Source organism: Leptosomus discolor, chromosome 11 (genome assembly GCF_034619465.1).
Source record: "Leptosomus discolor isolate bLepDis1 chromosome 11, bLepDis1.hap2, whole genome shotgun sequence".
Taxonomy (NCBI): domain Eukaryota; kingdom Metazoa; phylum Chordata; class Aves; order Leptosomiformes; family Leptosomidae; genus Leptosomus; species Leptosomus discolor.
Window position 1 is genome coordinate 13,639,794 of NC_141401.1, and position 27,399 is coordinate 13,667,192.

A 27,399-nucleotide genomic window follows, 5' to 3' on the forward strand; every position below is an offset into this window, starting at 1 on the left:
CAGACGAGCCGCCAGGGGCGGTCGAGCCGGTGGGATCCCCCCGCAGCCTGTTCCCAGCGCTTGTCTGGCCGTTCAGCTGCGGCCTCCAGCCCCGTGCGAGGCGGGAAACCGGCGGGAAGCCGCCCCACGCCGGTGCCTCCCCGGGGCCGGCACAAAGCCTCCTCCCCGCCCGCGGCGCCTCTCCCCGGGGCCCGGAGGGAAGGGGCTGCGGCTGCCGGGGCCGCGGGAGCGGAGCGGGGCGCGCATGCTCCGCCGGCCGCGGCCCTCCCCCGTCTCCTCCCCCTGCCCGGGGCCGGCCGCGGGGACGGTCTCGACCATTTCTGCGGGCGCGGGGACGAGGGGCCGAGCCCGCGCGGCGGCAGCGGCTTTCCCGAGCGCCGCGGCCCGCTCCGCTCGGCGGCTTCAGCACCGCGGCGCCGGACAGCGCCCGCCGGGCAGCGGCTGCGCGGCGCCGGGCGGCCGCCGGGCCGGGGGCGCGCCGGGGCGGCGCGGGGCGGCGCGGGCAGGAACCCCCGCGGGCAGCGGCCCCGTCCCCGGGCCAGGCTCGCCCTCCGCGGGGGCTGGGCGGCAGCAGGATGTTTCTCAGGCTGGCCGTCGTGGTGCAGGTGCTGGCGCTGCTGGCGAGCCGGGTGCACGGCTTCCCGAAACCCGGGGGCAAAGGTAAGCGCCTCCGCTAACACGTTTGCTCCGTTTTCTCCGAGATGGGGAAAGTTTTGCAGGGTATAGGCAGAGGAAAGCTAAAACTTTCCTTCCACTTGGCTAAAAGCAGTTAGATCCTAGAGAAGAGATATTCCTGGCGCAAGGCGCTGGATGGCTGAAGTTGCCATCTAACGTGGAAGTGAAGAGATAGGTGCTGGCAGAGGGAAAAGCTCCCAATTTTTTCAGTCTTTTCCAAGCAATGTCTTCATCTGTTCTACAGCCGTTTCTGCACAAGCCTCTCTCTCTCTTGCTTCCTGTCTCCCCTGGTATTCTGGATGTAAGAGATTTTTAATCTCTTGGTTGTGCCAATCCGATTAGTGCTATTTTAGTCCATCTCTTGCAGCATTTTTTCCCCAATTTGTTTATGAATTTTCTCATCAGAAAGGGGTTACTGAGTTGGTGTCTGTATTTCTATTACACCTTTTGCACAACCTCTCCCTCTGCCTCAAACAATCATGCTTTGTTTAAATGTTTGACTTTTTTATTGTTTTCTCATTCTTCTAGGAACACTGAATTTTTTCACAAGAACTAGTAGTTGGCATTGTATTTAAGACACCATATTTTATGGGAGAAAACTATAAATTGAGAAAAAATGTGCTGTCTTTTTGTAGTCTCATCATATAACTGAGTATGTATGTGGGTGTTTGTTTATTCTAGATAAAGCTATACACAACAGACAATTAAGTGTAGAAAGACCTTTGGAGGAACAGGTAAGTGAAATAAAAAATATTTACAGTGTTTTTTGGTTTTGGTATTCACATAATATTTTGAGACTTCAGGTACCAGATCCATGAATTTCCAAATGGCTTAACAGATGAGTTAAAAATAGATTTGTCAGTAAAGTAAATGTCAATGGGGTTGGGTACAAAATAGGGTTTCAATAATTTTTAAGAACTGGCATGTAGAGTTTTAGTGTCCAGCATTCCAAAAGCAGGTTGTTAGCTCCAACAGCTTGCAGGTGTGTCACCCCTTTGTATTGATGTCCTACGGGAATATAGCCAGAGCTTGGACTGAAGGAGGAATATGTAACTGACATTTACCTTAAAATGGACACTCTATCACAGCTTCTCATAATGTCCATTTCTGATCAGAGGATGCGGTGGTACTGACTAAAAGTGCCAAGCCCTTAATCATGTTCTACTTGTCAAGGCAAACTTCTTACTGAGAGTGAAGAACAGGCAATAAGGCTTCTGCTGATACTGATAAATTAAGAGATCACACATTTTAGTGTATTTATTCCTTCTGCCTGTTTGTTGTTTTGTTTGCTTGTTTATTTTATTTTTGTATATCAGATTGCTGAAGCTGAGGCAGACAAGAATAGGAAAATAGCTCCCACAGGTAAAACATCTTTCCTGGTTTTATAGCAATATTCATAATGGTGTTCAAAGAGGTATAAGATTTTATGTCATGTGTGCCTTGATATATTTTCCAGAAAATAAGCCAGAGTTCAGGAATTATTCCTTTGTTGATGACCTGAACCTGCTAAAATCAGTAGCAGAAAGAGAGAGGAATGAACAGGAGAGGGAGTCAATTAGAAGCTCTTTGTATGAACAGCAACTGGCCATTGATGATGCAGACTCCACCAAGAACCGCAGGCTTGTGGATGACTATGATTCCACTAAAAGTGGGCTGGATTATAAATTCCAAGGTATTCTATAATCATCTTTCAGTGACTTTTAGGTTAGACTTCTCTTGCAAACTGATTGCAATCAGGAATGTTGTACTTGCCACTAAACATGAGCTGTATTTGTTACTGGAGTGCAATTTCAATTATTTCCAGTTGTGGAAGCTTGTCATATTACAATTAGGTTTTGAAACACAATACAAAAGAATTACTGTTGATTTTTGTGGTCTTTTTCCGCGGAGGAAAATCCAGCTGTGTAATTTGCATTATGTTTTTTGGCAACTCAGATTTGATGGAAGGAAAATGGGACATATTTTTAAATGAAAATATGTTTATTCTGGTTTGAAAGGCAGAAACACTTTTATCTAGCACTAAATCACATATATTTGTTCCAAATGTTATATGCAATGTTAGCTAATTCTCCTCATCACAAAACTAAAAGAAGTTACCAAAGGCCAAAGAATACTTGTCTTTACTGCAGGAGTAGTTAATTGACTTGTAGTTTAAGTGAGTCCTCTGAGAGCTGTGAGCAGCATTTAGCTCAGGATATTTTTAATTATATCAAAGTATGCTGATCACAAACCAAAGCTTACTCATCATATTCACTTTCCCGTTGGTCATGATGATATTGTTTGCCATAAGTAATGATTACATAATTAAAACTTCATTCACTGAAATCCAAACAAGAAGATAGTATGCTGTTTGTCATGATCTGTTTTGATCTAAGTGGCCATACAATGAAAGCAGATACCAGGAAGATGCATATAAGTGGGTATGTGAGCAGCGTTCTCTCATTCTTACAATTTTTTCCTATAAACAGGAGACTATGCTCCTGACATTCATCTCTGCTCTTGCAAAAGAGCCAGTCAGAAAAACTTTTTTCAGATGTGGAAAATGGACACAAAGAACTTTCCACTGGGACTGATGTAATGGATTCCAAAATGTGTGTCAAAGTATATTCCTAATGTGTCTAAAAAGTACAGCTTTGTTCTGAAGAGAAAAAGGTGTAGGCAGGTATTTTTGACAAGATCTGATCCAAATGAGTTAAGACAGTCAGCACACAGTTAAACTGTAATCCTTTTAGATGATCCAGATGGCCTCCATCAATTAGATGGCACTCCTTTGACTGCTGAAGACATTGTTCAAAAGATTGCTGCAAGAATTTATGAGGAAAATGATAGAGGAGTGTTTGACAAGATTGTTTCAAAACTTCTGAATCTGGGGCTAGTAAGTATCTTGTTAATACTTCATTTAGCTGTTTTGTGAGTTGGTTTAATGCTCTTTTAAAAAACAATTTGGATGAACACTACGTCCCAATAATAACGCTGACTTGACTGAAAATGGATGGGATTCAGGCTCTAGGCAAGCTTCTGGACTCGTTTGGGCACATTGGTTTAGTTCTGCAATAACATTGCTGTTCCTGGGATGGCTTTGCAACAAAATAGGCCAAACCACAGAATGTTTCTGATGTTGAGAGAGTGTTCGCTGGTTGTATTCCTCCCATGTTTGCCCTTGTTTTTTCTTTAATTTATCTTCTGATTCTAGTTGAGTTCTTTTGTATTACACGTTTCTTTCAGATGTTTATGGGGAAAGGTCTGAGCTCATTCTTATCCACCTGCTTATTATTGTCATCAGCAAATATATAACGATGCTGGTTAGTTGAGGATACGTTTCTCATGGTTACTGATTTTCAGCAAGACTGGGTTTATCTCTGACCTCTGGATGTCTCAGTGGTTTTAGCCATTGCAATATGGGATCCTTATATTTTAAAATATTGACCTTGTCTTTTCCGCACTAGATTTTGCAACTAGCTATTGCGTGCAGAATCCCGCTGATGACAAGGGAGCTGTGGGACAGCTGCATGGTCGAGTTCTCATTCAAGTGACAGCTGTTATGAAGAAAAGAGAAAACATTTTGATAATGCCATAGAAAGCTATTTGCTTTTTCCCTTTCATTGTTACTGTATTCTGTTGTAGTTATTCAATTGCATATAGGTATGTTGCAGAATGTATATGTTTATGTATACACACACACGTATATATGCATTTAGACATACCACACTTGCAGCTCCATCTTTGAAGCTGGACTCCACTATGTTAAGCCCTATGTGGGTTTGTTTTCCTATTGGAGGCTATATGTGTGGGTGGATGTTTTTGATGTATACACACATACTTGATGTATGTTTGTATGTGTGTATATATACATTTATATAAATACAGATGTGTATATGTCTATATGTATACATACACAGCCCCCACATCAGTGAAGATATTGCACCTAATTTGGCTGTGCTCAGCTCTGAAGCAAACTATTTGCAAAGCTCTGGTTTCATATTGATGTTTAATCTTGGAAAAACACAATATTCTCTAAGTACTCTGCACAAACATTTTAACAGATCACCGAGAGTCAGGCCTATACCCTGGAAGATGAAGTGGCAGAGGTTTTACAACAGCTAATTGCAAATGAAGCAAAGGATCGTGAGAAGGAGTCTGAAGATTTTGATTACCCTCCAAGCAGAGCAGACAGTGGTACGAAAGAAAAGCAACAGGAAAGAATGGTAATTTCTCAGCTAATAATTTTGACTCACTTGCTGAATGGTACAAGTAGATCAATACAGTGGTTTGCTTTAGGGAATAATTAGTTCAATCTGGAAACTAAAGGTGTTCTTAAAGATATTCCATCAGATAGAAAAACCATGAGTTACTTTGAAGTTTAAGCCAGATGCCAAATTGAAATCACTTTGAGAAAATAGTATAGTCTTCGCCTCTTAATTAGGAAAATGTCGGCATGAGATTATGACGCTATTTATTGTTCTATTAACTCTAGCACCAAAAGCAATGTGCTTATAGATGTTATTTTTTATGTCTTTTGTGGAGACACCAAGCAAAGCTGATCAGGATAGTTTGATTAATGGAGAAATTGATGATACACTGGATAACACATGGTCATCATCTAATATCTTGGAAAGAAGAAATGAGCTGCCATCCGAAGATAATTTTGAAGACCTGCAATATTTTCCAAACTTTTACGCACTATTAAAAAGTCTTAACTCAGGTGAGCTTGTCATGAGTTTACAGGAATATTTAGGAAAAAAATTAGGATATTAAGATTCTTTCTGTTTTCTCCTGCTCCTTTACCTTCCCTTGCCTTCCCCACAGCTTCCCGAGTTGCAAGAGACCATGTGCTTTAAAAATGTTCTCTAAGATGTATAGCAGAAACTAATTTCGGTAGTGAGTATGGCAAAACATTGGAAGGAACAGCGCTCAGAGCTGCAAACTGTGTGGCCTAGGTAGCCCTTCCCATCTTGTGCTGTATGATTCAGGAGTCCTGAATTCTTTTCATTCCCATAAGGGCGTGATGAAAAACTGGCAAATTGTTTTCTCCAGAGATGTTTCCAGTAATATCCATGTCTCCTAAGCCAACAGAGATACGAGTCAGCCACAGTGGAATCCTCACAGTGATGGTACCAGTAATGAGTCTGAGCCTCTCCCAGCCTTTTCACAAACCACAGGCTTGCTGTTTATTGCAATGAAAGCTCTGCACGTCTCGTCCTATTCCGGTGCTAGACATCATTGCCTTCCAGTTATTGCAGGCAAAATTGTGGCGCCTTGCCACAGCCCCTTTGTCAGCATGCTCCACCGCACACCCACTCTCACTCTCTGCAGCCAGCATATCTTCTGGTCTCTCCAGCACAGTCAGCAACAATTTTTTCTGTAGATTCCTTGTCCTGCAGGAGCTTTAATCTTGTTTCAAACTGTCCACATAAACACCTGAGTGGAGAGCTAGAATGAAAAACCTGAGGGCATATTTTGCTCAAGTCCAATCTACAAACTTAATATTCTTCTTCCTGTTCTTTTCATTTTCCCATGGTGGTTTTCCACGCTAGTTCTTCACCTCTTTCTACTCACAAAGCAGAAAGGCATGCTGGGTTTCAGAGGTTATCAAGCAAATAGAACCGGGTCCCACTGGCTGCACATCTCTGCCTTGCCTCCTGCTTTATGCTGTTTACCTGCCAGCTTGTATCAAGCTGGAGGAGAGGGGATTCAATTGCATCCCACAGATGTGTGTTAAGTTGCAGGCAACAATGAAAAACCTGCCCAGCAGCTCTCCCAAGGGGCTGGCCCTCTGCCAAGGCTGGGAGTTTGTTTCCGACAGCCCCTGACAGTGACCCAGGCTCTGTTGGGTCCTTCAGTGACAACCTAGGGTGCAGGAAAAGCTTTTGTAACTGCGTGATCTGGGAGTTTCATGCTGCTAATGCAGAAATAGCAGTAATATTGTTCAGCAGAGAAACACAGTGGAAAAAGAAAGCTAAGAAGCAGTGATCATGAAGATAGTCAGAGATCCATATGGGCAAGAAAGATGGGGTTTTTAAATAAAAAATCATTGTTTGTATCATATTCTGGAGTCATGATCCTTCCAACCGTGTAATATTATGTTTTCCCAGTACCTGAGTCATGGTCTTGTGCACGGTAACAATCTCGTTTGAGACACTTCATATTTTTGTCGTTAGACCCCTGGATCTTGTAGGAGAAAGGATCTTTGAGCTATCTTCCTTGTACAGAGCCGGACTGAACTGCTAAGGCAAATAAAAGAAAAAGACAGAGACCCTGCCCGTGTCTTCCTTCTGACCAGCAATTTGTCAAGTGACTTCATCTCAGTGTGTTTAGTGTTCTTATCTGTAAAATGGAATTAATACCATTTGCCCTCCCTAACATAAACTTTGAAGACAAAAACCTATGAAGAAGAACCAAACCCTGAAGTTTTACAGTATATTGAGCTGTACTTTGCAGGAGCATTTTAAAGGGAAACATATATAGGAGTTCTCTTTGCTAATCCAGCGCAGCATTTTCTTTTTAGTGAGTAGGTAATTTTTTATGCATGAAGCTTGTGCAGAGTTTGCAGAACTGAGTTTTTCCGAGCTGTCTGAATTCTTTAACTAATTTTGCTTTATCCCCTCACACAGAGACAGAAGCAAAAGAGAAAGAGACCTTGATAACTATAATGAAAACCCTGATTGATTTTGTAAAGATGATGGTGAAATATGGAACAATCACACCAGAAGAAGGAGTTTCCTATCTGGGTGAGGATACATACTTTATGCAACAGTGTTATTAATGCTATATTCCTACTCTACCAACAGTGATAATTATATTCGCATCCTCCTTGTTCTTACGAGGCCTGTTTCAGACTTCTTCCTTCAAAATGTTAAAGCTGTACTTCTAAGTGATTAATCATTTATTATAGCAATGCTGAATTCCATACTGCTTTAATATTTCCATCTAATGAAGGCAAGTTTATTTATCAGATATGTATTTAAAGGATTATTCCACTTTCACACCTGCGAAGCGCACTTGATTTGAATGGCTTTATGTTAGGGGAGGATTAGTGTTTTGCTCCGTTACATTGAGGTGGGTCAGGTACCTGCGCTTCAACACCTTTAATCTGTCATCTGCAAGTAGCTAGAGTAGACGGGACCAGAGGTCTTCTACCAAGTAAAACTGCTTCCATCTGTGGATAGTGTTACATCTTGGCACAGGAGTAGTTTTTGAAGCACTCTTACCTGGATCCATTTTAGAGTCTGTAGCTATGCAGATTTTGTAAAATTGTTATAATTTCCTGAAGAGGGATTTTGGAACAACCTAGGTTTGGTTATTTGTTTTGTTTTGTTTTCTTACACGCCCTTCCTGGCTTTTACAAACTCCTCTATATTGACTTTCAGTAGCCTTTCTAGTTAAACAAGCAGAGCTACAGAAGGGGTTATCTGCATAAGCTCTGCACAACCCTTTGATTTTTCTGAAGTATTCCTGGTCTGGGTTAGCCTGAAAAGTTTTTGTTTACATCAGGGCAATTTCTCAGCTTAATAAATCAGCCTGTCAGAGAAATAGGACTGGCAATGATCTTTCATGACTTCTGCTGACTTGTTTGATATGGGCTGCTGCAGATACACGATTGATTGATGCAACTGTAACTGTTGATGATCAATTACTTGGCTACAACAAATCCAGTGACTCATGATTCACATTCAGTGCATGATTGCACCTGCTCTCTAAGGAATTCATTACATCTCTGACCAAGATTATCCCTTTATTTTCTGTGAGAAGTCCTTGAATTTTGGAATATTTGGATAACTTATGCTACAGTTCAGCTCTTTATATCTCTGGCTGCCTGTACATTTAAAGAAAGGTGCACATAAAGAAACGGTTGATTACAAGCACAGCTGTTTCTGTGTCATTCTACAAATGAAGATAATATGGCTTGAGCAGATATTGCCCTCACTGATAGTGTTGTGCCAAAACTTAACAGGCTAAATTCATCCCTGACGCAAGACCACTCAGATAATGGAATTACACTAGGGATGCATTTTTCCTGCTAAAATTCAGGGCAGTTGTTCACATTGGCTTTACTTTGAGTAAATAAATACTGTAACCCTGGAAACAAATTGCCATGATGACATAGTGCAGAGGGCGGGGATTAAGGTAAGAGTTTCAGAGATCTGATTTAGTCTGGATTTAAAGTAAGACTATCAACTGATGTATCCAGACTCTGCCTTGCAAATGAGTGGTTTATGCAGAGATGGATTTTGTACTCCATTAAAGCAACTTACACCTTACTGTAGTGGAAAAAGCTTTCTTATTGGTCTCAGGTTGCTTCTGTGGTATCCTTTTTTTAGACTTGCTATTGAGAAATGACTTTAAATCTGACCTTCATTTATTGGGCTAATATTCTCAAATATTCAAGAACAGCAAGCACAGGAGAATCTTAGTTTCTTGCAGTATCCATAAGCATGGCAGTTTTATTGGCACCCTTATTCAACTAAAAGTTGCAACTTGATATACCCAGTAATATTTGAATAAGTAGTGTGTTTCGTGGTGCGGTTTGGGTTAGGGGATTGATGCCCGTCTGTGTTTATATATAGCACATAAAGGAATTGGTATGAATGTCTGTCAGAGAGAAGAAACAATTTAAAAAGTTGGCAGCTTTTAGTTGTTCCATCAGTCCAAAATCAGTGAGCAGATCCCATGCTAGTTGATGGAAAATATCTACTGGGTCTGTGCAGATGGATTATATCCTTTCTCTGTTTTATTAGAGTAGGAAACTGCCTAAATTACTTTTCCCCACTCTGTGGTTGAAGCCATGCATAAGCTATGTCCCTGAATTATACATTCAAAATAATAAATCATTTACAGGATCAAGTCACAAGCTTTTGTGCCTCTCACACGGATGCAGAGACAATGAATTTGAATGCATATACTAGTAACAGCTGGTTTGGGATTTGGAAACCACAGCATTATGTCATCATCACTGTATCCTACTCCGGGGGAAAGTATGTTGCTGCTGCAGTGAATGATGTTAGAATTAGCTTTAAGTTACAAAGGATCTAGCTGCAGTGTGGTGCAAGAAAAACACACATGCACACACAGACAAATGCAAGGAAGAGGAAGTTCATATTCAATATTATGAAATACATATTTAAAAGCTTTCCATATGCCAAGTATAGTCTGTAACACAGGACACAGAAAGCCACAAACAACATATTAATATATATGAAAGAGGAGAAAAAGTACTGCCTTCCTTTTAGAGCATTGTATTCAGAAAGTATAGCTCTGGAAGCATTGAAGAGAGGCTGTAACAAACATATAAAATGTGCATTCAGTTGAAATGCATCATATTTGGTAATTGCCCTGTTGATGGCAAAATGCCGCTATCTTCTGTCACTCTTTACTTTCTTAACTGTGAATGCTGTATGTTGATGTACTGGGAGCAAATTCTTCTGTGGAGTGAAGGCCTTACGGTACTTTTCCAGCCTGTTCAAAGGCATTCAGAAATCTTTCTAGAAAGCCTGTCTGCCCTTTGAAGGTTGAAAGCTGCTTTAAAATCATTTTTGCAATTAAAAGAATGGACAAACGATGTTGGTACAGAAAGCATAAAGTAATTAAACATATGACACAGGATCACAGCTACACAGGTGGCTTGTGAATTAGATCCAACTGTGGTATCAACTTATCCAGCTATGGGTTGGTTGTCAGCATCCAGTAAATGCTGCCCAAACAGCTGAACTCTTCTTGCTTGCCCCAACCTGCTAGAGGCACAGGCTGTCATCACTCAACAGGCTGAGTATCGGGAGGGACTTAAGACAGTTATTGAAACAATGATTGCTGTTGGCAAGGGTGCAGTGACAGAGTGGAATGAAAGAGCTGGAATCTCTCCATGTAATGACCAGCAGAAAGCAGCAAGAAGCTTTCAGAGAAGTTATGACTGATTCAGCATAAAATATTTCATTGTTCATGGTATTCATACTGTTTCTGTAGCATAAATAGCTGATACTGAATTTTCCATGCAGAGCTGAAAGGACTATATCCTTCATGGTGCCAAGTGCTTCAAGAGAAATAGCGCTGTTCAAGCCAATAGCAAAACTCAGTTTTTGATTTCACCAGAGCAGAATAAGGAAAGCATTGCATAGATACTTGTACTGTTTGAACATTAGTTTCTGAATAGTATCATACTTTCCTTCATTTTCCTTCGGTCTGTTGAGTAGTTTCATGGTGGAGATTCACTCTGATAGCTTTTCTATCAGCCATCCATCACAGAGTAGATAAATATTAAGGAAAAGCTTCATCTACACCACACAAAGAAGAGGAACTTTTTGTGTGCTGAGTGACTTTTTCTGCCGGGCTATCTGGCTAATTTTAAAATTAAAGCATATCAGTCCACTACCATCCTGGTAAAAGTTCTATTTGTAGTAATTATATAAAGTAAACTAGTGTTTCGTAATACATTTATTTTATTAATGTTGTGATCAGTTTAGAAGCAGGAACAAATGGTTTTTGCCAGTTTGTTCAGACACATTTGTAAATCATCTCCCACTAATAGGACCAAAATAATGAGTGATTTGTAGAACCATTCTAGGAAATATTTGTAATTAGAGCCTAGTGGTCCATAACAAAAACGGAGCTTTCAGATATGATAGACAGATTCTTAAGAGGCACCAGTGTGTATATATGGATTCTTTTTACACAGTACATTGAATATATTCTCCTGCTGTACACTGCTTACAAGAGTAGATTTGTAGCAGATTTATCTGTTGCCACCCCCACCACATGAAAGTTGTGTTATTACCCCAGAAATGTAAATTAGTTATGTGCACATTGTATTCTTGTGTAGAGTTCTCATTTATTGTCTAGTACATGTAGCACAAACTTTTGCCATCAGTACTTCTCTCTCACAGATACATAGAAGCTTCACCGTGATACTGCATATAAAGCGTATTTTATCGCATCTTATGATCGAGGTTGGCCATTTTGTTATCAGTTTCTAAATCAGGGCTTCTGTATCTGCCACAACGGAACAACATTGGAGAAGAGAAAGAGGCAAAGGAGTGGGAAGAAAATTAAGTTTAAGCACTCTAGATTTTTTCTTTCTGAAGGGGATCCCACTTTTCACCTCCCTGTAGTACAGCATTTAGCTTACTGGAGCCACAGTGTACAACACACAGCCACAGCAGACTGGTTGGGGAGCAAAACCCCCTTTAATTAGGAGGGAAATAGAGAAATTGCTCCAGCTCATCAGTATGTAGTGTTTGAGTCACAGCTGCTTCCCTCCATAGACCAAACCAAAGCCACCTCTCACACCGCCTCCCTTCGGCTCTGACTCACTGTCAGAATCCACACTCTCCCCCGTGACAGAGTAGGAGATTGTGTTGGTTAGAAATGGACGTGAACAGATGTCTCTGTTTACCTCTTCTACCCCCTCATCATTTGTTCCCCATGGACAACTGGAAAGAAGATCAAACTGCAGGACACGCTAGCAACAGGGAGATGGATGGTTCATTGGTGAACTATTGCCGAGGTATACATACACTCATGAGTTTGGTCCTTTTCTAAAGTTACTGTTAGGATATTGTTTTACTATAATACTCTCTTTTAGACAGACTGAGGCTGCATGAAAAAAAAAAAAATCCAGGGGCAACAGAAGAGGCAGAAAGTCCCCCATGTTGATTTTTAACGTGTCCCTGCCTCTCCACGCTGAGCATGGAATAGCTGTTCTGTCTCTCGCATTCATGCTTGGTGCCCTCCACAGCTCCACTTCTGATGGAGACAAAGCTCTGCAATTTCCCTGGCATAGGCCACTGCATAGTAGACACAATCTGGCCTTTTCTTGGGAGAGGAGGACACGTTTGAACACTCTGACTAATCCCTGAAGTTCTCATCAGCACAGATGCTGCAGGCCAAAGGTCTGATCCTGGTTGTTTAGCTAGGCAAGAACAGGCACAGAGCCAAGTGCAAGGCAAAGAGCAGATCACAGCACAGACTGGCATCATCTTTCCCCTACTCACTGTCTCCAGAAGCAGATGCTCCCTGATGCAGACTGTGATTTCAAAGGGGTGAGGGAGTGTGTGGCTAAACCAGTGCCAGAGGCTGCAAGTGATATATGGACAGTGTCATGTGGACCTTTTGTTCTTTCCTTCATTTTGACCTGGGAGATGAAGGGCACTGACAGTGTTTTATACAGGGAACTGTTAATGTATAATACCTTCTTTTTCTTTTCTAACGTCCTTTTTCTCAAAGGGTTCTTTGTTGCTACTGTAGGTTTTCTTCATAAGCATTAAAATCTTTAATCAATTTTCCCTATCTGAATTTCCCTTCGGTGATTTTCCTTGCCCAGTATTACTTTATCATATGACTGATACAGCTGCCAGTGGGAGTTATTTAATTTCAGGCAGCTGTCTTTTCTTTGCTATTTATTTTGTATCTGATGAACTGAGGTGACACAGATGCCAGTATACTGTACTGTTCTTAGGAAGATCAAGGACTCTACATATCTGAAAAACAGAAATCAGGGGCACCTCAGATGGGGGCAGTGGGCCAAATACTGGGAACCAGCAAAGGTGGTGTAACTTGTATGTGAATAGTTAAACCCAAGACAAATTGCAGGAAGGTAAGATAAAAGGACGTGTGTACAGAGAATGTGCAGAGGTCCCAGGTAAGACTGCAATCTAGGAAGTATGTTGATCGCAGACTCCACTGCAATTTTATAGCTTTTCTTTCTGTAGCCTCAGCCGATGCCACATCCATCTCTGTCCCATGCTGCTTCTGCATTTGCACAAACACAGGAATGTTTTTTGACCTCACTGCTTAGACCTTATCTCCTATTTTCCCTATTCTCCTATTCAGACTCTTACTGCATGCATAGAAAAAAAAAAGGTATCTATAGTGTGAAAAGTCTGTGACAGCTAGCCTCACAGTTCTTAAAAAACAGGACCACTACACTCTACAGTAAAATGGGCGTCACCTGAGGGTGACAATATGTGTAAGAGCATAGTATTTCCAGTATCCATAGGATCTAAATTTCCCCAGATATCTTTTTGTGAGAGATCCAATAGTTTTAGTATTACTAATTCTTTTTCCCACCACATTACATGACTACCAAATCATGTGTACAAGAACAAAAATGAATATATCACAGTTCCTTCCTTTGCTTATGACTATCTACCCTTTAAATTTGCAGCTGTTTCTTGCAAATATATTGCCTGTTCTTCCATTTCCCTTTACTGCCTCTCTGTGCTTTCCCAACTGGATACTTCATAAGAAATCTCAATCTCCTCCCAGCATCTCTTTTGACAAGTATATTGTGTAGTTCCTGAAAATCTAAGGTTTGCATCTACCAAGTGGTTTGTGTTTCTAAAGAAAGGAGGGCAATGCTTTTATTTTTTCTCACTGCATTTAATAGCTGCATAAAACCCCCTTACTTTCTGAATTCAGTATCTCTCTTTTGACAGCTGAGCACTGAGACCATAAGTTATGATTTGAGGTGATGGTGTGGGTGAGGGGTAAAGAGGGCGTCACTGAACTTTCAAAACTAAGCTCCATCCCATTCCTGTAGTAGAGGCGGCTGTGTGCTTCTTCAGTCCCAGACCACCGTGCTTGTAAAGTGCGTGCTATCAAAATACTTAACATGTTCGCACAGGCCGTGTAGCAGCCTCAGGATGGGAAAGGATTAGCAAAGAACTGCACCACACAGCTCTAGGAGACCTGGAGTAACGCAGAGGAAATGCCTGTAGAATATTGAAAGGATAAATCTGAGAAATAGTCCATAAGGTAGGGAATTTAATAAGGACAATAAGGGAGACCTGGTCGGAGCTTTGTTCACCTCAAAACACATCTATTTAATTGTGGTTTACTCTTTCAGTTGCTTTTAATCTGGTTGCCAAGCGATACTGCTGCAGGTTTTTATTTCAAATCACGCTGACCATCTTGCTTGTAATCCATTTACAAGTGATGCCCCTACCTGGGGTTTGTCACCTGACATGTCATTCCTCATGGCAGCATTAGGCTTCAGAAGCAGCATCATGACAAATCAGTCAAACAGGAAGATTCAAAAAGAAAATGCCCTATCTTGACATGTAAGGCAGGGAGTTAGCAAGGAACAGGAGATTTGCAAGGCTGAGACCCATCTGTAATACCACCGTGGAGGAATTTCTCTTGTTCATCACAGTTTAAGCAGGTTACGTGACATATGCATAATACATATATGAGCTGACTAAAGGTCAAATTCTGCTTTTGGCTGCGTTGGTGAAAATCCAGTGGGTCTTGACAGTTCTTGGACCTGCAGTCATGCAAACTGAAAGGAGGATTTGGCCAAAGAATTAATCAGTTACACTATTCCCCACAGAACAGTCACAAGCAAATGCTGGTATGTCCTGAGTTTTGTCACAGATGGAAAAAGGCCTTTCAAACTCCTACGGATCATCTACTGCAGGAGACAAGAGCCCTGGGAGAACTGTGCTTTTTTAGTGCCTGAAATATGTGCATCTCATACAAGCAGTCATCAGCACAAAGCTTTCTGGCTGAAGCTGCTGTAGTGTATGAACTCATTAAGTAAACTAATTTTTTAGCTATCATTAAGATTGATTTCAGGTACCATGATCATCCCTTTTTGTCTTTTAATAAACACAGCTTTCTATGCTGTTTGAAAACAGAACAGCAAAGCAGGTCTTTCTGCAGAAGTTTAATGACATGGAATCTCGGTTTCAGTCAATTTGACAAGGATAGAATGTGAAACTGCCTCCTGGGTGCAGGGCAATTACGCAGATGAAAAAACCCTTTGCAGGAAAATTTGCAAGAGTCTGGAAAACACCGTGAATCTGTCTATAAAGGAGGGTCCCTTTCAGGCTTCCATTACCAATTCCATTAAATACTCATATGGGTGTGTTAGTTTCTGCCTCTCTAATAAGAACAAAGTAATTTAATTTGTAATACTTTTTCATGTAGTATCTTCTTCCACAGATTTAAAGGGTGTTACCACAATGCATTTTCTCAAAATAAAAATAGGCATTCTGCTTTTATGCAATTCAGATTTTTGGATGCCCAAATCGAAGGACTTCAGAGTTTCAAAAGTGCTGGGAGTTTGCATTTTCAGATGCAATTAATAGGATCTATCGGTGTGTAGCGCCTGTAGAAACTGGGCCTAGGATGTTTCAGAATGCCTACGCAAAATAGGAGCCCTCCTGCAGCATGAATGCTTCAGTGAGTCATTCCAGATCAAAGAGCAAGTTAGAAAGTGAGGCAAGGCAGAAACCAGGTCTTCTGACTCCCGGTGTCTGGTTTGAGTGATGAGATTATACTGCTCTGCGGAAAGCCGGCCGCCAGAGGAGTGACCTATTTTACCAACGTAGGTCACTTCCATTAGCTCAGTAGTCATTGTTCTGTTGTTTTAATTAGTGCCATTTCAAATAAGTGGCCAGCTCTGTGGAAAGGTCAGTACCTTTCTAAACTCTTCCTCTGTAAAAATTACATTGCTAGGGAGACGATACCAGAAAAGTAACCCATTTGTGTTAGATCTCCAGATACGACATGCAGTTGCTTAGCTGCTGGCCAGGCACATCTCAGTTCAGGAGATGACTCACTCCATCAGTGTAACTCAGAGCAAACATTGTTCAGCCCTGGCCTAGCCACATATGACAAGTACAAACATGTTTTGAAACAATACCAGCTGTTGAAGACGTTAATTCTGAAGGGGAAAAGAGGGCAATAAATCCTGTTCTAGAAGAACTGGGATGCACTGGTAACAGTCTCTCTGTGATATATATGTAGGTACACCAGATGATCCCCATAAACATGAACCGGCTTACATAGTTAACTTCTGTCTGTCACACAGAAAATACGGCTGCTTCTGGCATCCTGAGATTCATGTTGATGTGCCATCCAGCTAGCAAGATAGCTTCAATGTTTCTGTTGTGAAATGCAGTCCTTATTAAAAGTCCTGTCATATAAACTTGTCCATGTCTTTACTGACAAAATAAAGCTTTGAAAATGGAATATAGTTGTTATTATATTCAGTCTTGCTTTAGTGGCAAAGCTTGGATCATTAATGGTCAACGTTGCCATATTATTATTCATATACAGATGTAGCTGTTCAATGCATAGGACTGGGAAACAATGCATATTACCATGTTACTGTACTTGACAGAGTAGTAATAAATATTGTTTATTACTCACGTATTAAATCAAATTGTTAGCCAAATCAAAAGATTCAGAGAAACTGTAGAATTCCTGATGGGTTTTATAGAAGTAGCTGAGTAATGGAGGAGTATAAATCCTATTGCCTTCAGCAGCACGTGCTGTATGTGCGCATGTGTGCAACTCTTAAACAGTACAGTTGGAAATATTATCAGTATGCAGACATTTAAATCTAAAGATGTCTGAGTGGTTTATAAATCCATCTTGTGGTGGAGTCTTTTTGGGTTTTGATAATACAAGCTTACTGCAGCAGTGCCTAAATGCAGACACTTTTAAGACAGAACGTGAAAGGCACTTATGAATCAATGCACTTACGTATGTGTGGCATTTTAAACATTTAAATACTCCTATTTATTTTAAAATACTATGTTTACACTTAAAATTAAGCCTAATTGAATAGAGTTTGCTGGATTAAGGTCTAAAATCAGCGACATTTTTACATTTGCATGAACTAGTGAAGAAGAATAAACTATTCACTTGAATGTATAAAGGGTTTTTAAGTTCTCAGCTGTATAATCTTATCCTAAAAACTGTGCCTCCACAATGGGGAAATCCTTGTATTCCCGCTGGAATACTAGTATGGTCCTGATTCGGGATAAAAAATAGTATCTTAAGCTCAGCTGCAAGGAATGTTTATGGTCCTCTCAATAAGCTTTGGATCAAGCGATTACTGAGGCATCAGTACCACCACTATAATTCTAGCTTGTTTTTTTCTTCATCAGTATGTCTGATCCAGCTTGTAACCCAGCCCAGACCTGTTTAGTTTAGGGCATATGGCAAGGTCAGAAATCACATTAAAAGGATATATACAAATGAAAATAGTTTTCACAGAAAAACCCTAATGTGCTGTTGAACTGACAGGGTGCAATCAGGCGGGGAGCCAACAAAAACTGCTTACATTTTAATTTTATGTAAATAACAAAGTACAGAGGACTCGGGCAGACAGGATTACGTGATTTCTCATCAGATGGCAGGCAGAATTGCTTATGGTGATCTGCCATGAAGAGAGATGTGCTTGCTAAAAAACTAATCTTTAGGTTTCAGTGCTGAGTATATTTCTGACAGAAAAAGATGCTCCCGGCTGACGGATAAAATGCTAGCCTTACACAGAAGATAGAATCTAAAATCGTATAGCCCTATAGTATCTACTCTGCCACAGTTGCCACATCTCATACTGAGTATTTTAGCTGCCTATATAAAGGGAATATTGACAATTCAAAATCAAGTCTCTCAAAAATACCCCACCAACTAGCTAACTTCTATCAAATTTTGGATCCATGTTTAGCTGAACCTTTAAAAAGAGCTGATAAAGGGAAGGAAAATTCTACACTATGTCCTTAATATGACTGAGGAAAAATGGCAGATTGTATGATGATCTGTATTTGCGAATATCTATTAAGTGTTGTATCAAAAGAACTTTTTTCCCCAAATAAGCATACAATGTTCATAACTGAAAAGTCCATCTTGATGAAAAGGTGCTTTTATTTCCAAATTAGATGAGTTCAACCCTGAAATTTGCATAGAAAAAACATTTTCTAGACTTCTAGAGCTGTGTACATGGCCATGGCTGTCTACTGGGTTTCGGGTAAATACTTGACTTCAGCAACTTTAAAAAATATTTGTTTTAATCCATTCAATTTACATATTTATTTCATCTAAATATAATTTAAAACCTTTTATTATACTTCTTTTCCAATGAAACCATATAAAATCCAGACAGATAAGCAGTTTGGGATAATATTTCCCCACCAGGATGAAGCATCGCTTTCTAGTCCTGTGTACTTTGTGAAGTTAATGAAACCTTTTCACTGCTTTCATCAGAATAAATTGCAACAGATACCATTATCTATTATTTATATTTTGTGACTTATGTGACTTAAATAATTAGAATACATATGCACACATTTACTGTCTTTTTGGATATTTGCTCTATTTGGTAATTTGTTACTTTTTTTTTATAAGATTGATCAAAGTTCCATATAGTTATTTGTTTGTTCTTTTAGTGTTGGCTCTGCATTAATTCTTCAGAGGCAAGGATAAGACTGTTCTTTTAGATTTCTCCTTACCATTCAAATTGATGTTGTGGAGAATACAGTATAGATTCTGCACCATGTCTGTTGAAGAATAACTGGGGTTTGGTTTTGTTTTGCCTTGATTTCTAGAAAACTTAGATACAATGATAGCTGAGCAGACAAAGAAGAAGCTTGAGAACCCTTCTACTAAAACCAGAACAAAGCTACCAACAGGTACTTATTCTACAATTTTCTCTCCTGGAATAACACATATTTTTTAACCTAGTCAGTTAAAAGCATGCTAATTGCTTTAGCACCCAGACTGTTAGGTAAAGATACAGTCCCTCAAGGGCCAGTAGCCACAGCTTGGATGTCTAAACACACAGCAAGAGAGGAATTTTTACTCAATTGTCCAGTCTTTGAGAAGTATATTGACTGTCCTTTTCTTCAGTGGAGTCCACAGAATCACAGAATCACAGAATGGTAGGGGTTGGAAGGGACCTCTGGAGTTCATCTAGTCCAACCCCCCCGCCAAAGCAGGTTAGCCTAGAGCAGGTCACACAGGATCACCTCCAGAGAGGTTTTGAATGTCTCCAGAGAAGGAGACTCCACAGCCTCTCTGGGCAGCCTGTTCCAGGGCTCTGCCACCCTCAGAGTAAAGAAGTTCCTCCTCATGGTCAAGCGGAACTTCCTGTGCCCCAGTTTGTGCCCGTTGCCCCTCGTCCTGCCGACAGACATTACACATATACAAAAGCAAGCAGTATCAACGCTTTTTAAGACTTAAATAATAAAAAAATCATTCTTTTTCAACTTCAGATCTAGTGAATGCAAATTTCCAATCGTTTTTCTCTGCACAAATGAACGTGCCCTCATGAACTGCATACTACTGCGTTTTGGTCACCTGTATTCAGCTACTGTTTGTAAGAGCTGAAACAGGCATTCCCGTTCCCAGAGGTCTAGGGTAGAGGTGACCTTTAGGAACCTCTTTGAGCCAGACTCCACTGAAGTTCTTCCTCAATCATCAGTCAGAATGTTTTACTTCCTAAAGATGATATTGATGTGATTTAGAAGTGCTTCTGCTACATTTGATACAAAATTGCTCTTATTGTTATTTCTTTAGCCCAGAGTAGTGAAGAAGCAGACAGTACGAAGGAAGAAGCAGCTAAAATGGAAAAGGAATATGAAATTTCAAAGGATTCTACAAAAAATGAAGAAAAAAATGCAGCAGGAAACAGTGAAGAGCCCAGAGGTACAAAATAGCCATTGCTTTTGCTACATATATATGCTCCAAGTGATTGGAATCTTTTTCTGTCTTTGGTGTTGTTTTTCCACTGTGTTAGCATAAGTATCTTCAGTTTATAGTTACTGGGAGTCAGCACACAACAGCTTGATTTGCATACTTGCTTACTTTTAAATATATGAAACTATATCCCTTGCTGAGTAAGGCTGTAATCTTTCACAGAATTCATAGCCCCTTTTTAGAGCAATATGAAATGCATCTTGACACAGTAGTGCAGAGAGATTTTGCTTCTTTGCATTTGTGGCTTTTCAGTGAAATCAAATCATCAGGATATTCAATATTCAGAGTGAGCCCATTGGTTTCTCTAGTTTGTGTTAGAACAAGCTGGTACTGAATGGTACTGAAAAGTTCTGCAAAGTGAAACAATTTGCATTACTCACTGCCAGAGGTTAAGGGTCATCAGCAATCAACCTGTTTTACATAACTCTGAAAACCTATTACAGTAAGTTAGTGACTCAGTAAGCAAACTTAGCACAGTAGTACTTTTATTATCCTAGTTGCCTCAGCATGACACATAATGCCACTGTGCCGTGCTCGATTAGACTGGATGAGCTGAAGTTGCTCTGTCCATGGGGTGCAAATCAGCTGCTATATCTCAAAACAAATCTGCAGAGGACAGTGTGCCTCCTTACAGTGCTGAACTTTTGAAGAAAGATGTTTGTTGGTGCAGAAACCTTTCAGTGGGTTCTTATTGCTAAGGATCCAGCATAAGCATCTATGTTTTGCAGTCAGTTGGTTAAAAAAAATGGCTTATAATCTATTTTGCACTGATGCTGGTTTATGCTTATACTTTTTTGGATGCATGTGTTTTCGCTGCAACATGCTCAGTAATGAACTGCAGTAATCACGGCTACGGTAGATCGTAGTTCATCGGTCACCTGGTTCAGTCCTGTGGGCAGTGCAGACATACCAGTTACTAGCCACTCACAGATAGAAGGTGGCATTTTTCCAGCAGTGGTTATTTGGGCATAGAAGAGGAAAATAGCTCAAGATGACTGTCTAATTTCGTGGTAAAGAAAAACTGTCTCAATACCCATGGGAAGTAAATGATAAATGACATGTTTCACTTGTCTGTTGAAGATTCGTCTGTTCAGTTTGGTTTGGGTTATTTTCCTTTACCCTCAGAAAAATGTTCAGCCCAATAGCTTTTTAGAAATTTAAATTGGATCAATATTTTGTTCTTTGTCTCATCGTGCAATCCCCTTTGCTCTTTCACAGAGTAACCTACTATAAAGCTAATTCTGCACTCCCAGCTCAAAAATTATGGTATATCTAGTACTGTATCCCCTTACTAATGGGACCAGACATGCATAGTTGGCAGTAGTAGCCTTCTACATGCTAATCACATCAGTTTTTTTTTTTTCCTGACAAATGTAAGAACATTACAACAATAAAGCTCCAGCCACGTTAAGAATTCAAAATCCATTAGCTGGAATATTTCCTTAGGGGCCTTATTAGGTAATCCTTGAACTAATTCTGTCCTGTGTGCTTTCTGGTCCAAAAATAGCCACCATATTAAAATTTCAGCTATAACAAGGAGTTATCATGGTAACTTGAATACATCCTTTTTCTCAGTAAATATAAGTAGCTGTATTTCAACTTGTCTTTCCAAAATATCACAATTTAGATTTGCTGTAAGCTGTTAGCACTACTGTATGGAGGAGTTTTCTGGCACTTGGTATATGAGCAGATACGCAAAGCTCTCAGTCTTATTTAAGTCATTCCTTACTGCCTTAACAGCTTCATCTTTGCTGAACAATTATTATGATCAAAAAGCTACAAGTTGCCTTTAATCCACATATGCAGTTTCTGTGGATACCACCAAAAGTTATGTATACAGATCAAAAAAAGCCATGATCCTAAGTTTGTGGATGACTAATCTTGCACAGATGAAACCTGCTAGCCATCTGTGGGAATTTTGCCTGACTGAGGTTGACAGGACTCAGCTTTTAAAAGAAACTAAGAATAGTTTTAATCTGCCTCCACTGCGACCAACTTCACCCAGTTAAGCAAGCTGCATCAATCACTGATGTAAATACCTGATTTCTCTCTCATCTTTTCCTCTAGGGAAAGCTGACGCGTATTTGGAAGCCATCAGGAAGAACATAGAATGGCTAAAAAAGCACAACAAACAAGGTAACGAAGAAGGTATGAAGTAAAAAGCCTTGTCATTGGGGTGGGCACCATATACATTACAAAGCATGTAGTTTAAATTGTGTTGTATAACTTCGCATTATGTTATGAGTTAAATAATAGCAATGTGAAACTGTGCTTGTCTAGATTCTAGTGATAATTAGTGGTGTTAGAGTTAAATAATACAGGTCATGTAAAAGTTAAATCAGTGAATGAAAATAGCAAACTAAGGCAAATTCATATAAACTGGCTTGAACAGCCGTTGGCCACAAAACACAGTGACTAACCATCATGTGCTGTCCAGATAGTCATGATGGTCTGCCTGTCGCCAGGTCACAGTACGTCATTTTTGTCTAGTGCTTTAGTTCATCATAGCTTTTAAGTGTTATTTTATACATGACATAAATGTATTTTAGATGTCTGTATGTGTCTAGAAAAGCTCAGTGCATCTGGCTAGCACTGTGCCTGCCAGCACAAACAGCAGTGAGTTTTGTTCCATAACCATAAATAGTTAAGATACAAACTTATGTCACTAGCACGGTAATATATTGGATTACAGCCCAAATCAACTGTAATGACTCGTAGCTCTCTCATGCAAAGCTGTGTAGAAGGGGAGCCGTGACTGAAGCAGCTGCACAGGGTGTGCTCACCAGCTGCCCCACCGTTTGTCTCTTCCTCGGAGGCAGGGCTGTATGACAGCTGGAGAGAGGGAGCCAACAGCAGCAGGATTTCTGGCTTGTTTTTCACAGATCTTTATTTATCCATATCATTGTTGCCCTCAAGTTCTTCCTTAAAACCAGCCTCCTACCCCTTCTGTCTGCCTTTGCTGGGCCTTCTGCTGTCACCCGCTCTGTAAGTGAAGGTTCCTAGCCAAGGGATCCATCCCTGGGGTACGACTGGCGCCTGGCGAGAAGGATCCTTCTCGCACTAGCCAAGCAGAGGGGGATCCGAGATGGGATTAGCCCTGGGTAATCTAGCCACCCTCTCTGTGAGTTGAAATGCACATGAATTACATTTCAGAGATGAGTGCATGCCTACAGCCCAACACTTTCATTTTCCTACACAAAACCTCCATAATAGGAAGGATTTTTAAAAAAATTTTTCCACCTCTCAAATCATTTCCACACAATGGCAGCGATGGCAATCAGCAGCAGGCATACATATTTGCTCAAGAGTTTTCCTGCCAATTCTAATAAATATTTCTGTTTATCAGTGTACTCATTATAGTAATTAGATCTCAGTCATGTGTGATTATTTCTCTGTACCACACATACTGACTGGGCAGCCCCTCACTCCTCTTCACAGTAACTAACCCTTCCCCTGTGCAGCTGCAGTCTGAAAATGGCTGTGACTGCAGATCAATAGCATTTTATCTGCCTGTGCGTGCATTAAGATGTACGCTTTCTGCATAGATGGATTTTCATTCGCACTAAAATACCTTTATTGTCCTCTGGCAATGGAAATGGGCTTTAACATGAGTGTAAGTTATGACAAAATTAGAACAGTGTTCTTACTCTTCTGAGACATTATTGTGCCTTTCCATACTTTTCGCTTTTGTGAAATGCTAATTCAGTCCTCCTGGGATGATGTTAAAGGAAGCGCAGTCAGGGTAAGCTTACCTAACCGTGGATGCATTGAGCTGAGTTTCTTCAGTACAAGATTAGGTGCTATTGATGTGCTCATCAATCACTGCTCCACTTCCAGCTAGCACCTGGGAGCTAGTGGAAAAGTGATTCACAAAGTAATTTGTGTATTAAAATGGCCAGTCTTTTCCACCCCTATTCATGGATTGTTTTACTCACTGAATATAGTTGAAGAAGTTTAGGTTTTCTTCAGGCAAATATTTGTAGACTTAAATTTGTATGAATTTCAGTAGAAATTATTATTCATTCAATGACGAACGACCCTGGAAATGTTAATTTGCATTTTCCCAGTTTAAAAATATCAATTGACTATTAAGGAGTGAAGTAAACTTGAGTGGTCTGGGTGATTTAAAGAGAAACATGTCAAAAGCCTAGATTTTGGCCTGATTGGCTTTTGTGTCCAAATTTGTTTTGCATGTGTACAATCTATAGGCTCTGTGGGCCTGTCCTTAGTATCTCCCAGACCTGGCTTGATCTTTGGAACCAGTGCTCTTTGAGACCAGCTCCTCTCCTGTGTAAACTACCATCACGCCCACCAGCAGGCGCCGGCTGCTGGGTATTCTATTGCTTTTAGTCCCCAAAGAACGTAACCCTGGGTCATTTAACTAATACATGCAAATAGCATGTTCAGATTTTTCACAAAATACTTAGGTAGTTTATAGTTTCATAACACTAACACTAGCCATTTAGGAATGAAAGTAAATTCTATACTTAACTGCAATGGCAAATGGCCTGATTTGAATATGCAAATAAGACCTTACTGCATTTACTGTAGCAGTTTCATAGCTCAATGTAATGATGCAGCTGTTGTGGTGAATATAAGCCAAAGCTGATTTTTCTAATTACTTGTCCAAATTAATAAACTATAAATAAGTATTAGAAATTAACAGTTATCAATTTCTAGGGAAAAAAAAAAAACCCACAACAAATTAAATTGCCGTGAGAGATACAAATTAGCCAGAATTGGATAGTATCTTAATGGTTGTAACCTCATACAGAATGTATTGTAATTAAACCTTCCTATCTCCACATAATGATCCTAGAGTTGTAAGCAATATTCTAGAAGAAAAATAAACGCAGGAATTTTAATGTGAATAATGTGGATACCATATTAATTCAGTATTTGTTCCTCCATTCAGTTCTATTCCATGGTATCTTTCACTCACTGGAGACTCATTCTGTCAACATGAATGAAATCTCACAACCTTATTATTAAATTGCTAGATGCTATTTGTCCCTATTACCCAGAAAGGATGGAGAGACAAACAGGTTACATGCTCTTAAGTAACGCTGGTAGCAGAGCAGATGTGAAATCCCGGCCTCAGTGCAGCAAATGACAAAATTCCTGTTAACTCAGGTATGGAGAGGACATCTCTACAGGAGCAGGGAGTTTTGAATATCAATTTTCTGTATTATTCACTTGAAATTGCCTTATACTGTTATAAAAATTATCACAAGCATTAATTTGCTTCTTAATGTCTTTCTATTTCTATCTAATTTTGGTCACTCAAACCATAAAAAGACTGAAAGCCACTATTGTCTGCTTCATTAAGAATGTACAGTTTGAAAGAAGGTCCTTCCTCTTATTGCTGTATGAGGATATACATTGGACTCTATTACAAAATCAGTATTAATATATTCTGAAGGTTCTGTCTGTGGAATAAGTAATTTACACTGAAAAATTCAAGATGTATCTGTTTTTGTGAAAGATACTAATTCACTTAACTTAGTATGAACCCTTAAGACATTGATGTTTTCCAGACTACTAACTTGTGATTCTACCAAATTAAGCTTTACATTTTATGCAGTCAATTATTTAACCGAAACTTGTGTTTATGTGTGAATATACTGGATCTGTTGCCAGAGTTACAACTACACAATAGGTTACCTTTTTATGTTATTTGAAAGATTGCTCTACAGAAGAATTCTTTTCATAGAAAATAGCGATGTTTTCCGGCATAAAAAAAGTCTGTTTAATGCATATGGTGCGAATCATGCTGCATAGATGCAATCATCTATCAGAAAAGGAGAAAGGGTCTTTCAGCACTATACTGCAGAGAGACATACGAAGGCTGTCAAAGACTGCTGTGGCACTAACACTGTCATAAAGACTACTCACTGCAGTATTTTTCAAGTCAGGATATCATGTTCTGCATCAAGGTAAATAATTACATTATTCAGATTTATGTTCAGGAAGTTGCTTTCTTGAAATTTCACTACAGGTGAATTACAGTAAGTGGGAATTTTACTGGATTTCAATAGGAAACAGTCAATTTAATACTTGCTTTTGAATCCATTACAGTTGTGAAAATAATAGGGTTTTCACAGAATCACAGAATGGCAGGGGTTGGAAGGGACCTCTGGAGATCACCTAGTCCAACCCCTCCTGCTAAAGCAGGGTCACCTACAGCAGGTCGCACAGGATCATGTCCAGACGGGTTTTGAATATCTCCAGGGAAGGAGACTCCACAGCCTCCCTGAGCAGCCTGTTCCAGGGCTCTGCCACCCTCAAAGCGAAGAAGTTCCTCCTCATGTTCAAGCAGAACTTCCTGTGCCCCAGTTTGTGCCCGTTGCCCCTTGTCCTGTCGCTGGGCACCAGTGAGAAGAGCCTGGCCCCATCCTCTTGACACCCGCCCATTAGGTATTTATAAGCATTGATAAGGTCCCCTCTCAGTCTTCTCTTCTCCAGGCTAAACAGACCTAGGCCTCTCAGCCTTTCCTCACAGCAGAGATGCTCCATTCCCTCATCATCTTTGCAGCCCCCTGCTGGACTCTGTCCAGTAGTTCCCTGTTCCTCTTGGACTTGGGGCCCCAGAACTGGACACAGCACTCCAGATGTGGCCTCACCAGGGCAGAGTAGAGGGGGAGGAGAACCTCCCTCTTTCTGCTGGCCACGCTCTTCTTAATGCACCCCAGGATACCACTGGCCTTCTTGTCCACACTGCTGGGTCATGGCCAGCTTGTTGCCTACCACGACTCCCAGGTCCTTCTCCACAGAGCTGCTCTCCAGCAGTTTTTTTGCACTGCAGTTTTACCAAGAGCTTTTGCCATGCAGACTAGAACACAAAATCTCTGGACCAGAAAATACTCTTACTTTGGCATTTGCCAACAATCAATCAAAAGCAAGAGATGATTATTCCTCTTGAACACTAAAAGCACCATGATATGTAAAAAGACACACGTGTGCAGGTGTTTTGGGTTTTTTAAATTTTTTTCACAAGTTGTGTTTGTAGTGAATTCTCTTCGTGTTGGATAAAGTGTGTTTGTTGGATAAACTTTACAATGAGATTGTTTCTTAGGGGAAGCAGCATAATGGCAATGACTCATTGTGCAAATGAATTCTTATTTTTCAGACTATGATCTTTCAAAGCTGAGAGATTTCATTGATCAGCAAGCTGATGCTTACGTGGACAAGGGCATCCTGGACAAGGAAGAGGCTGATGTAATTAAACGCATCTATGGCAGCCTGTAA

At 40.3% G+C, this 27,399-nt stretch overlaps 1 protein-coding gene across 1 annotated transcript; it reads left to right on the forward strand.

Annotated features, from left to right (window-relative positions):
* Positions 1-575: 575 nt before the first annotated feature.
* On the forward strand, positions 576-27,399 carry SCG3 (secretogranin III). Its single transcript, XM_009953176.2, has 12 exons — positions 576-660; positions 1,357-1,409; positions 1,992-2,037; positions 2,132-2,347; positions 3,408-3,550; positions 4,719-4,880; positions 5,200-5,377; positions 7,287-7,403; positions 19,002-19,085; positions 19,972-20,100; positions 22,219-22,299; positions 27,281-27,399. The coding sequence occupies exons 1-12, from the start codon at positions 576-578 to the stop codon at positions 27,397-27,399; spliced, it is 1,413 nt and encodes a 470-aa protein (XP_009951478.2).

What these genes read in the sequence shown, in the direction of transcription:
- SCG3 (XM_009953176.2), top strand. Translation starts at nt 576, where the DNA reads ATGTTTCTCAGGCTGGCCGTCGTGGTGCAGGTGCTGGCGCTGCTGGCG. An exon ending in CCCGAAACCCGGGGGCAAAG is followed by an intron (nt 661 to 1,356) that starts GTAAGCGCCTCC and finishes TGTTTATTCTAG; the next exon opens with ATAAAGCTATACACAACAGA. An exon ending in GCTGGATTATAAATTCCAAG is followed by an intron (nt 2,348 to 3,407) that starts GTATTCTATAAT and finishes TAATCCTTTTAG; the next exon opens with ATGATCCAGATGGCCTCCAT.